Source organism: Marmota flaviventris, unplaced genomic scaffold (genome assembly GCF_047511675.1).
Source record: "Marmota flaviventris isolate mMarFla1 unplaced genomic scaffold, mMarFla1.hap1 Scaffold_44, whole genome shotgun sequence".
Taxonomy (NCBI): domain Eukaryota; kingdom Metazoa; phylum Chordata; class Mammalia; order Rodentia; family Sciuridae; genus Marmota; species Marmota flaviventris.
Window position 1 is genome coordinate 1585587 of NW_027288268.1, and position 13051 is coordinate 1598637.

Sequence of the window (13051 nt, forward strand, 5' to 3'; positions counted from 1 at the left end):
AAATCCCCAATGTTGGACTGTGGGAACATGTCTGTCTTACATGCCTCAGAACCCTTATACTCATATTAAACATATAGTAGGCATTTGATTACTAACTATTCCATGAATGTAGAGATTGATTTTTTTTTACTGTTAATAGAGCTTCTCTTTTATTAAATATAACAGACAAAAGAAAATCACGTATAGCACAATGAATTATCACAAAGTAAACATATCCACTAAACCCTAACCCAGGTCAAGAAATTGGACATCAAATGCACCTTCATGAGCCCTCTCTCATTGCTCCCCTAATTATTCCCTCCGCTCCCCCAGAGTTAGGCAGTATTTTAACTTCTAATAACAAGGATTAGTTTTGCCTGTTTTGTTACTTTATACAGTGCAATCATACACATGTGTTCTTCGGTGTGTGGCTTTTTTAGCTCCATATGTATTTTTATAAGACTTATCGAAGTTGTTGAATGTGAATGTACTTCTTATTTTCATTGCTTAATAATTTTCCACTGTATAAATATAACCTGGTTTACTTAAAAAAAATCCCCAATGTATATCAATAGGAAAATAGATAATAAATTTTGGAAACATACTTAGCAAGAATAAAGAACTATTGATAATAGCAAAAACAGGGAGATTCTGAATGAAATAAACTAGACAAAAAGTAATATGCATTGAAAATTCTTTTTTTTTTTGTACTCCCTAGTACAAATATCCAGGGGTGCTCTACTGCTGAGCTACATCCCCAGCCCTTTTATTTTATTTATTCATTTATTATTAATTTTTTTTTTGCTATCAGAGATGGAACTCTTGGGAACTCAACCACTGAGCCACAGCCCCAGCCCTCTTTTGTATTTTATTTAGAGATAGGTCCCACTGAGTTACTCAGGGCCTCGTTAAATTACTAAGGTTGGCTTTGAACTCCCAATTCTCCCGTTTCACCATTCTGAGCCGCTGGGATTACAGGTGTGTGCCACCATGCCCAGTTTAGTTTTTATTTTGAAACAGAGTCTGGCTCAGTTCCCCAAGTTTACCTCAAACTTGCGATCCTCCAGCCTCAGCCTCCTGAATATCTGGGATTACAGACTCTGCCACCACCTCCCAGCAGATTCAGTTATATTTAAAGGTAGAAAGTTATAAACCAGGTGAATCCTAGTAAAGGTCTTAAGAAAAAAATAATAAAAATAAAAGCACTATGCTTGGTCACAATATGGTAAGTCAGAAAATGACAACAAATATCCATTTTCTGTCAGGTTGACCAGAACAGTATCATTTCTCAATGGATTTCAAAGGGTCTCCTTCCTTCTTTCCCTGCCCTCCCTCCCTCCCTCCCTCCCTCTCTGAGTTTTGGTGTGTGTGTGTGTGTGTGTGTGTGTGTGTGTGTACATCATCTTCTGTGCCAGTGTAAGAGGTTTAGGCAATGGATCAACCTTTACACCTGTGCCTAAGGACCCCAATCTTGGATCTATCTCCAAGGGTGGAGGTGATTCTAGCTCCTCATTATAATCTCGAGAGTGGGAACTCCTAAAAAAATAAATAGGTCTTTCTTGGTAACACCAGTTTCCTCCTTGGTAAGAGTTAGTGTAATGGGAGGGTGGCAAGGGCCCTACCCTGCCGCAAAATAAATGCTAAAATGTATTTTGGTACAAATTGTAAACATTAAAGAGTTAAAAGTAAGAGATGAGTCTTGGGATTTGAGCTAGACCTGGGTAAGTACATAGGATTCAGATTCTAAAAAGAGAATAAAAGGCAAGTGAATTAAACAGCAGAAGAAAGACTCAGCAGAAAGAAGTATGTTTAAAGGACAGTAAGGACACCTCATTTTGCTAAGAGGAAAGGATTCTATAAAGGAAGACATATTTGTGTGCTTAGGTCAGATTATGAAATTCCTTGAAAATCAAGCATAAGGATTTAGACTTAATTGAATAAAAATGCAGAAAGTATTAGACTTTAAGTAAACGGATCATATAACTTAAGTGGAATTTAAACAAGTATCTTGTCCTTAAATCCAGGGAAGATGGAGGTTTAGGCTGGGCATGACCAGTAGGGCTGAGGCATTCCCCACAATTAAAAAGTCATGTCGAAGTGTACTGCACTAATGGAAGTGAGTCATATACAAGGCAAGGTCTTCTGCCAGCATCTACTGTTTGTCTAGCCCTGACAAATATTATTCCACTTTCAACTGTACAAAGAAAGAAACTCAAACATCTGAAATTGCCACTAATATATGGCATGTATATGAGTTCCTGTTTCTGGTTCTGCCTAATTTACCTTGGCATTCTTTCTATGGAGGTCAAATATTTGGTGTGTTGAAATAAATGCAGAACAGATATTGGGGACATGTGGCCTGTACATCTCAGTTTCCACAGTGCACTGTTGGGCTTTATCCATTTAGTTTTCAGAAATATAAATTACTTCCTTACCGGAACAACAGCAGAAGTAAGGAATATAGCCAAAAGGATTGTAGTAAGAGTCAAAAGTCTAATTGTGTGACTATAGGCAAATCATTAAATTTTCTGAGTCTCACATATTTCATCTATACAAATATGGGTCAAAGTTAAAAATTTTATAGTTCATTTTTTAAGAAGAAAATGAGATAATATATGAAAGATTGCCCATTTATGTGGTTTAAATAATTATACAGCAAAATCCTGGCTGTTACAGCCAATATAGACAATTGACAAAGCAACAAAAGTCTTGGCAATAAATGCTTTCATCACTAAGGAGACATTTTTAGATAGTGCCTACTCTGGAAACTGTCCTCTTCTCACTGAAACAAAGTAAGGCTGATAACATCCTCCCAAAGTGTGCTTGGAAGATCACAAGCACCTCTTGGAGGAGACAGGGAGAGTGGAGGAGAAAATATGTTCTTCGGGATAACATATAGTCTACCAGAGCATACATTGAAGCAAAGCAAGCCCTCCTGAATCTTCAGCATTTTAATTGATGCATGCAGTATAAAATTAGAAACAGGGGCTGGGGATGTGGCTCAAGTGGTAGTGTGCTCGCCTGGCATGCGTGTGGCCCGGGTTCGATCCTCAACATCACATACAAACAAAGATGTTGTGTCGGCCTAAAAAACTAAACAATAAATATTAAAATTTCTCTCTCTCTTTCTCTCTCCTCTATCTCTCTCTCTCTCTTTAAAAAAATAAAATAAAATTAGAAACAGGACCATAATCACTATTATGAAGACTATACTCAGTGGGGGACACTGAACAAACATACATGGGAAAGTAAGTTCTCTGCGATTAGTATGAAAGCTCAGCCTTACCCAAATGCACATGAAATTTGAAATGGTTTGGAATACATAAGAGGACCAGTGAATGACATCAAACCCAAATGATGAAATAGAGAATCTGAACATGATCTTTCTCTTATTTCTCACTGATCCCTTAGAACCACCAATAGAAATATAATATTAACTCTACATGTAAATTAAACTTTCTAGAAGTCATATTTTAAAAAGACAGACGAGCTTCATTTAATAATGCATTTTACATAATTCAATATATTCAAAATGTCATTCTTTTAACTTGTAATCAAAATAAAAATATAACTGTTATTTTACATTCTTCACAATAAGTCTTTGACATCTGACTTATGGCACATCTCAGTTCAAACTGGGCACATTTAAAGACAGTCACAGCATAAGAAAGTAGGGATTGTAAATTAACACTAGGCCATACCATATACTTGCACTTATTTTTAAAAAAGTCAAGTTTAAAAGTATGTGTTAGGTTTTAAAATATTTTGGGCCAACCTCTCTTGGTACTTACGCAGAAGTGAGAAAAGATGATTGAAGGTATCTCAACATCCCTCTTTTTTTTTTTTTTTCACTGAGAGGTTAAGATTTCTGTTGCAATAGCTAGGGATTGCATTGTCATTTCAGATGAACCTCAAGTCTGTAATCAAAAAGTGTAAGTCATCATTAGGTTCCTATACTTGTCATTCTTTTATTATTTTTCATTGTTATCTTAAATATATTTACTTCTTGACAAACATAAAGAAATAAAGAATTATATTTAAATGGATAATAAAACAATTTGATCACATAAAATCCCTTTTCGTTTTAGGTAGACCTACTGGTACAAACAAGTCACCTGGGTGGTCTATTTTTCTTTGGTAACAGGAATTAAACTCAAGGGCTCTAGACCACTGAGCCACATCTCCAGCCCTACATTGTATTTTATTTAGAGATAGGGTCTCACTGAATTGTTTAGGGCCTTACTTTTGCTGAGGCTGGCTTTGAACTCATGATCCTCCTGCCTCAGCCTCCAGAGCCACTGGGATTACAGGCATGCAGCACTGCACCAGGCATCTGCTCTGTTCTCTTACTTAACTGCAACTGTGTTTTCCTTGCAGTTAAGTAAGAGACCTTGGTAGATTGCTTCTTTGCACCAGGGTTTCTTGATAGAACTCTATTGGTACTTTGGTTTGGACTGTTCCTACTAGCTGAAGGTTATATACTATCCATGGGCCTGGCCAAAAAATGTTAGTAGTTTCCTCAGTTATGGTGAAACAACAACAAAATGCCCCCAGGCATTTCTAAACTTCTCTTGATAAGACTAGAATCACTCTCCCAGTTTGAGAGTCACTGCTTGAAACTTTAGTTAAACTCTGATCATTTAACAAAGCATCTTTAGTTGTAAGTATCCTATATTTTGTAGTTTGCAAGTATTCTGTATTTTGTAATTTCTCTTATCAGCTAAAAAGAAAGGATTATAAAATCAACATTTAAGGCCCGGTTTCATGATGCACACTGTAATCCCAGTGGCTCTGGAGGCTGAGGCAGGAGGATCTTGAGTTCAAAGTCACCCTCAGCAATTTAGCAAGGCCTTAAGTAATTTATGGATTCCCTATCTCAAAATAAAAAAAAAAATGTAAAAAAGGGCTGGTGATGTGGATCAGTGGTTAAGCACCTAGATTCAATCCCCTGTGCCCATCCTCCACAAATCAACATTTTAAAAACCAGAAGCACTAAAACATCAAAAAAACCCAAAGGCCCTTGTAAACACAACTGACTTTGCTTCAAAGGTTTTTTGCTTTTTGTTTTCCACTTCAAGTTAACACTACCTTTTAAAAAAATCACATTTTTGAATTTATTTTTTCTGACCTCTAAGAGGGATCTTACATTTTTCTACTTCCCTTTCCAAGACTATTTCCTCTTTTGCACTGTGTAATCTTAAATTTAAATCTGAATTAGTTGCATTGATTTTCCTTTGTGTTAATAGTCAAATTATGATACAATTTGAATTATTGAAATGCATATGGAGGGGTTTCTTTTCTTATTTTTAATGAAAACTCATGTTTTTAAAATTAGCACCTAGGGGACTATAGGTGGAGACTTAATATGTAGAGTCATCAGCATGATAATTGTAATTAAATAAACACAAATCAGTTCATGCTAGCTGATTTCATTTACCATTATAATCAGCTTTCTCCTCTATAAAACAGCACAATTAGTCCTAAATTGACATTCACTAAATGTATATTAGAGTTTCAAGGAAAACAATGAAGAGTTAGTGACTATCATAATGATTGAGATGTGTTTTGACATCAGTAATTATTATTATTTTTAAGATGGGGGTACAAGAGTTCTACTCAATACAACCACTATCACTAATGGAGTCCCATTGATGGATTTTTTTGCCATCATAGAAAATAAAAGTCAGCAGGAAACAAATAATCTTTCACTTACAACCAACAAAATGTTTTTTCCTGCTGTTGTTTTCACTACTATGTCAAGAACATCCACGAGTTTTAAAGATGTGCAAAGTTTTAACAGCAAAGTGACTCCTGAGATTGTTAATGGCTACTTTTCAGTTTTATTTGTTCTCACAAGAACAAGGAGGGATAACTATAACTACAAAAAAATTATACCTATTATGAAGGATTTAAAGACTTGTTTGTAAAACTAAGCAAATTTAAAATCTGCTTTCAAAAAAAGCCAAGGCCTGACATTCAACATTTTTTAGCAAATATAAACTTTTTTGATCATTTCCTTTCATGAAAAGTGACACATTTCCTTTTATGAAGCTGCCACCACAGATGCCTGGACTGACACCCACGTGGACATGTGCTAATTTCACTCAAGAGTATAACTCACAAAAGGAAACATCCCCAATGTACCATCTAATTCAGTTTCACAAATTTTCCTGGCCAACTCCTTAAACTGTCAGGAAGAGAATTCAGTCTCTAGGTACAGAATAGGTTTGCTTAGAAGCATAATTTTAGTGAGGACGTTTTCATGTCCCCCTAAAGGATGACAATTCATTCAAGTACAAATAAAATTGGTCATGAAGTATTTCTGGAGTATTGTTCTTGATGTAAAAATAAAAGCATCCAATTGCTTGGAAGACAACCTGACAATGTTACCTTTTAGCACTAGTGGATAACTTAGCAGTGGTTTTGCTAGAGAGTTTGGTGCTCTTCTTCTGCTGGGTGGCAAAAGGTTCTTTCTTCATGATCTTCAGGCTCTGGAGCAGCAGGGTCTTCCTGGTCCAAATTTGAACTGCCACTGCTGGTGCTGGGGCTGTCATCATTGGACATTTGCTTACCACTGGCCATTTGATGAAGTTATCACTTGGAAAACTTTTTTAAAGAGAAAAGAGAAGAGGGAAGAAATATTAATCTAAGAAATCAATCAACAGCTTTTCCTTATCTTAATATCATTCCCAAATTGTATCTCTATAAAAAGTCTTCAAAAGTGTTCACATTTATTGTATGAATACATTACTGGGGATAGGATGAATCTTACAATGCCAGCTCTCAGGGATTGTCCGAAATCACAATTTTCTCCATTCCTTGGATAATCTATCAATTGTCTACTTTCTCAGAAGGCATGAAAAAGATTTGCCGGGGAACTGAAGGCAAGGAGTATTAACAACATAACTGTAAATAACAGTTTCATAAATAACATTTATGAAATGTTTCATAAATAACATTTATGAAAAAATGTTAAAAAGTCACTACACGTCTAAATATTCACAGACTGACATGGGTCAGAGCTACCAAATTCCCTTTCCCAAAGGAAAACATACCCTGTTAATCGCTCATATGCTTATTTAAGGTGAACATTCCTCTTCTATGCACGTAAAACCTTTAAAAACAACAATGGGAAATTTAAACCTCAACTAACAAGCTGCTCTAGCCTTTTCCACGGCCAGCAGTGAAGATTCATCCAGCCGCCATCATAGGAAAAGCAGAATCCAACCTGCACTTTCGGCAAAGCTCCCCACATCACGAAGGTTCCTTGCTCAATCTTTACATCACGGGGGACATATATATCCAAAATTAACGAAAAGAAGGAGGAATAACGAAGCGGCCGCGGCAGGGAACGAGGCCGAGGCCGCCACCCTGGCTGCCAATATGGCTGCCACCCTCACTCCGACACCGACGCCGACTCCCACCCACCCCGCCCCCCGCCGACACCCCCCCAACCGATGCCGACACCGACACCGACCACCACCCCCCCCAACACGAACCCCGCCCCGCCGACCCCCCTACCCTCGCTGCTGCCTTACCTCGGGGGAATAACGAAGCGGCCTCGGACAGGAATGAGGCCGAGGCCGCCACCCTGGCCGCCACCCCCACTCTGACGCCGACGCCGAAGCCCAACCACCCCGCCGACCCCCCCCACCGATGCCGACACCGACACCGACAGCCACCCCCAACCCGAACCCGCCCCCCGCCGCTGCCTTACCTGGGGGAATAACGAAGCGGCCGCGGCCGGGAACGAGGCCGAGGCCGCCACCCTGACTGCCACGCCCACTCCGACGCCGACGCCCACCACCCCCGCCGACCCCGCCCCCCGCCGACCCCCCTCACCGATGCCGACACCGACACGGACCACCCCGCCCAACCCGAACCCCCCCCCCCGCCAACACCCCCCCCCCACAGCCGCTGCCTTACCTCGGGGGGAATAACGAAGTGGCCGCAGCCGGGAACGAGGCCAAGGCCGCCACCCTGGCTGCCAATATGGCTGCCACCCCCACTCCGACACCGACGCCGACGCCCACCCACCCCGCCGACCCCGCCCCCCGCCAACCCCCCCCACCGATGCCGGCACCGACACCGACCACCACCCCCCCAACCCGAATCCCCCCCCGCCGAGCCCCCCCACCCCGCGGCTGCCTTACCGCGGGTGAATAAGGAAGCAGCCGTGGCCGGGAACGAGGCCGAGGCCGCCACCCTGGCTGCCAATATGGCTGCCACCCTGACTCCGACACCGACACCGACGCCCACCCACCCCGCCGACCCCCCCCAACCGATGCCGACACCGACCACCACCCCCCCAACCCGAACCCCGCCCCACGCCGACCCCCCCCCCCCCGCCTTACCTCGGGGGAATAACGAAGCGCAGGCGGCCAGGAACGAGGCCAAGGCCGCCACCCTGGCTGCCACCCCAACTCCAACGCGGACGCCCACCCACCCCGCACCCCGCCGACCCCCCCCACCAATGCCGACACCGAACACCACCCCTCCATCCCGACCCCCGCCCCGCAGACCAGCCCCCCCACCCCCCACCCCCGCCGCTGCCTTACCCGGGGGAATAAAGAAGCGGCTGCGGCCGGGAACAATGCCTAGGTCGCCACCATGGCTGCCACGCCCACTCCGACGCCGACCCCGCCCCCCGCCGACCCCCCCACCGATGCCGACACCGACCACCCCCCCCAACCCGACCCCCCCCACGCCGACACCCCCCCCACCGCCCGCCGCCTTACCTCGGGGGAATAACGAAGTGGAGGCGGCCGGGAACGAGGCCGAAGCCACCACCCTGCCTGCCACCCTGGCTGCCACCCCCACTCCGACCCCGACGCCCACCCCCCCCACCGATGCCGACACCGACCACCACCCAACCAACCCGAACCTCCCCGGCCGACCCCCTCCCCGGCCGACCCCCCCCCCCGCCGACCCCCCCCCCCCGCCGACCCCCCCCCCCGCCGCTGCCTTACCTGGGGGAATAAGGAAGCGGCTGCGGCCGGGAACGATGCCGAGGTCGCCACCTGGCTGCCACGCCCACTCCGACGCCGACCCCGCCCCCCGCCGACCCCCCCACCGATGCCAACACCGACACCGACCACCACCCAACCAACCCGAACCCCCCCCTGCCGACCCCCAACCCCTTCTCCGCTGCTTTACCACGGGGAATAACGAAGCGGCAGCGGCTGGAACGAGGCCGAGGCCGCCACCCTGGCTGCCACCTCCACTCCGATGCCGACGCCGACGCCCACCCACCCGGCCGACCCCGCCCCCCGCCGACACCCCCCACCGATGCGGACACCGACACTGAACACCACCCCCCCAACCCGACCCCCCCCGCCGACCCGCCCCCCGCCGACCCCCCCACCGATGCCGACACCGAACACCACCCCTCCATCCCGACCCTCCGCCCCGCAGACCACCCCCCGCAGACCCCCCCCCCCCCGCCGCTGCCGCTGACTTACCTGGGGGAATAAGGAAGCGGCTGCGGCCGGAACGAGGCCGAGGCCGCCACCATGGCTGCCACCCTGGCTGCCACCCCCACTCCGACCCCGACGCCCACCCACCCCGCCGACCCCGCCCCCCGCCGACCCCCCCCACCGATGCCGACACCGACACCGACCACCACCCAACCAACCCGAACCTGCCCGGCGACCCCCCCCCGCCGACCCCCCCCCCCCCCGCTGCCTTACCTGGGGAATAAGAAAGCGGCTGGGGCCGGGAACGATGCCGAGGTCGCCACCCTGGCTGCCACGCCCACTCCGACGCCGACCCCGCCGACCCCCCCACCGATGCCGACACCGACACCGACCACCACCCCCCAACCCGAACCCCCCAGCCGACCCCCAACCCCTCCTCCGCTGCCTTACCACGGGGAATAACGAAGCGGCAGCGGCTGGAACGAGGCCGAGGCGCCACCCTGGCTGCCAATATGGCTGCCACCCCACTCCGACACCGAAGCCGACTCCCACCCACCCCGCCCCCCGCCGACACCCCCCCAACCGATGCCGACACCGACACCGACAGACACCGACCGCCACCCCCCAATCCGAACCACCACCCCGCCGCTGCCTTACCTCGGGGGAATAACAAAGGGGCCGCGGCCGGGACCGAGGCCGAGGCCGCCACCCTAGCTGCCACCACCACTCCGGAGCCGACGCTGAAGCCCGCCCCCGCCGACCCCCCCCAACAATGCCGACACCGACACCGACCACCACCCCCAACCCGAACCCGCCCCCGCCGCTGCCTTACCTCGGGGGAATAACGAGCGGCCGCGGCCGGGAACGAGGCCAAGGCCGCCACCCTGGCCTGCCAATATGGCTGCCACCCCCACTCCGACACCGACGCCGACGCCCACCCACCCCGCCCCCCGCCAACCCCCCCACCGATGCCGACACCGACACCGACCACCACCCCCCCAACCCGAACCCGCCCCCGCCCGAGCCCCCCACCCGCGGCTGCCTTACCGCGGGTGATAAGAAGCAGCCGTGGCCGGGAACGAGGCCGAGGCCGCCACCCTGGCTGCCAATATGGCTGCCACCCTGACTCCGACACCTACACCGACGCCCACCCACCCCGCCGACCCCCCCCAATCGATGCCGACACCGACACCGACCACCACCACCCCAACCCGAACCCCGCCCACGCCGAACCCCCCCGTTGCCTTACCTCTGGTGAATAAGGAAGCGGCCGTGGCCGGGAACGAGGGAGGCCGAGGCCGCCACCCTGGCTGCCAATATGGCTGCCACCAACACTCCGACACCTACGCCGACGCCCACCCACCCCGCCGACCCCCCCAACGATGCCGACACCGACCACCCCCCCAACCCAAACCCCAACCCCCACCGACCCCCCCCCCCCGCCGCTGCCTTACCTCGGGGAAATAAGGAAGCGGACGCCGCTGGGAACGAGGCCGAGGCCGCCACCCTGGCTTCCATCCTGGCTTCCACCCCCACTCCGACCCGGATACTGCCGCCCCCCCGCCGACCACGCCCAGCCGACCCCCGCACCGATGCCGACACCGACACCGACCACCACCCCCCCAACCCGAACCCCCCCCACGCCGACCCCCCCCCCGCCTTACCTCGGGGAATAACGAAGCGCAGGCGGCCAGGAACGAGGCCAAGGCCGCACCCTGGCTGCCACCCCAACTCCGACGCGGACGCCCACCCACCCCGCACCCCGCTGACCCCCCCCACCAATGCCGACACCGAACACCACCCCTCCATCCGACCCCCGCCCCGCAGACCACCCCCCCCACCCCCCACCCCCGCCCGCTGCCTTACCGGGGGATAAAGAAGCGGCTGCGGCCGGGAACCAATGCCTAGGTCGCCACCATGGCTGCCACGCCCACTCCGACGCCGACCCCGCCCCCCGCCGACCCCCCAGCGATGCCGACACGACCACCCCCCCCAACCCGACCCCCCCCACGCCGACCCCCCCCCCACCGCCCGCCGCCTTACCTCGGGGGAATAACGAAGTGGAGGCGGCCGGGAACGAGGCCGAAGCCACCACCCTGCCTGCCACCCTGGCTGCCACCCCCACTCCGACCCCGACGCCCACCCCCCCCACCGATGCCGACACCGACACCGACCACCACCCAACCAACCCGAACCTCCCCGGCCGACCCCCCCCGCCGACCCCCCCCCCCCCCGCCGCTGCCTTACCTGGGGGAATAAGGAAGCGGCTGCGGCCGGGAACGATGCCGAGGTCGCCACCCTGGCTGCCACGCCCACTCCGACGCCGACCCCGCCCCCCGCCGACCCCCCCACCGATGCCAACACCGACACCGACCACCACCCAACCAACCCGAACCCCCCCTGCCGACCCCCAACCCCTTCTCCGCTGCTTTACCACGGGGAATAACGAAGCGGCAGCGGCTGGAACGAGGCCGAGGCCGCCACCCTGGCTGCCACCTCCACTCCGATGCCGACGCCGACGCCCACCCACCCGGCCGACCCCGCCCCCCGCCGACACCCCCCACCGATGCGGACACCGACACTGAACACCACCCCCCCAACCCGACCCCCCCCCCGCCGACCCCGCCCCCCGCCGACCCCCCCACCGATGCCGACACCGAACACCACCCCTCCATCCCGACCCTCCGCCCCGCAGACCACCCCCCGCAGACCCCCCCCCCCGCCGCTGACTTACCTGGGGGAATAAGGAAGCGGCTGCGGCCGGAACGAGGCCGAGGCCGCCACCATGGCTGCCACCCTGGCTGCCACCCCCACTCCGACCCCGACGCCGACACCCCCCCCCACCCCCCCGCTGCTGCCTTACCTCGCGGGAACAACGAAGCGCCGCGGCCGGTAAGGAGGCCGAGGCCACCACCCTGGCTGCCACCCTGGCTGCCACCCACACGCCGACCCCGACGCCGACACCGACCAACCCCGCCGACCCCCACCACCCCCCGCCGACCCCGACCCCCGCCGACCCCCCCACCCCCACCCCCGCCGCTGCCTTACCTCGGGGGAATAACGAAGCGGAGAACAAGGCCGTGGCGGCCCGGAACGAGGCCGAGGCAGCCGCAGCCACCCTGGCTGCCATCCCCACGCCGACCCCGACGCCGACCCCGACGCCGACGCCGACCCCGACGCCGACCCGCCCCCCGCCGACCCCGCCCCCCGCCGACCCCGACGCGGACGCCGACCCCCACCCCACCAAGCCGACCACCACCCCCCGTGGCTTGGTGGATGGAGCCCAGGAATCATGGGCTAGGCGAGCGCTGACCCGCGCCCAGCCCCGTCCAAGTTCACGAGCATCCAGCACCTAGCACTTGCTCCTGACCACACTGCCCAGGGTCCGCGACACAGGAGCTGACCACTGTGTTGCTGTCGCTGATTTTTTTGCTTTTTCTTGGTCCTGGGATCCAGCCCAGGGCCGCGTGCACTGAGCCACGCCGGTCCCCATGCCCACTCCATCTGCTAGCCAGCCTCCTGCCCCAGGAGGGAGACCCAAGTTAACCAGCTGCAAGGACGAAGGCTAATTTGGGCTCACAGGTTCCTGGACTTGGTCCAGGGTCCCCAGGCCTCCTGTTTGAGCCTGCGGGACAGCACCATGGCAGAGCCCCCTT

At 52.6% G+C, this 13051-nt stretch overlaps 2 protein-coding genes across 2 annotated transcripts; both read left to right on the plus strand.

Moving 5' to 3' along the window:
* Positions 1-7436: 7436 nt before the first annotated feature.
* On the plus strand, positions 7437-9452 carry LOC139704193 (uncharacterized). The gene is made up of 3 exons (XM_071607249.1): positions 7437-7555; positions 7714-8870; positions 8962-9452. Exons 1-3 carry the CDS (start codon positions 7437-7439, stop codon positions 9450-9452), a joined length of 1767 nt encoding a protein of 588 aa, XP_071463350.1.
* Positions 9453-10713: 1261 nt separating this feature from the next.
* Positions 10714-12707, plus strand: LOC139704194 (basic proline-rich protein-like). The gene is made up of 3 exons (XM_071607250.1): positions 10714-11218; positions 11304-11597; positions 11656-12707. The coding sequence occupies exons 1-3, from the start codon at positions 10714-10716 to the stop codon at positions 12705-12707; spliced, it is 1851 nt and encodes a 616-aa protein (XP_071463351.1).
* Positions 12708-13051: the final 344 nt, after the last annotated feature.

Excerpts from the sequence above, each read along its gene's own strand:
- LOC139704193 (XM_071607249.1), top strand. The coding sequence starts at position 7,437 with ATGCCGACACCGACACCGACCACCACCCCCCCCAACACGAACCCCGCC. Across the intron at positions 7,556-7,713 it reads CGGCCTCGGACAGGAATGAG|CGGCCGCGGCCGGGAACGAG; the intron begins GCCGAGGCCGCC and ends GGAATAACGAAG. Across the intron at positions 8,871-8,961 it reads AACCAACCCGAACCTCCCCG|GAAGCGGCTGCGGCCGGGAA; the intron begins GCCGACCCCCTC and ends TGGGGGAATAAG.
- LOC139704194 (XM_071607250.1), top strand. The coding sequence starts at position 10,714 with ATGGCTGCCACCAACACTCCGACACCTACGCCGACGCCCACCCACCCC. Across the intron at positions 11,219-11,303 it reads CTCCATCCGACCCCCGCCCC|GTCGCCACCATGGCTGCCAC; the intron begins GCAGACCACCCC and ends ACCAATGCCTAG. Across the intron at positions 11,598-11,655 it reads AACCAACCCGAACCTCCCCG|GAAGCGGCTGCGGCCGGGAA; the intron begins GCCGACCCCCCC and ends TGGGGGAATAAG.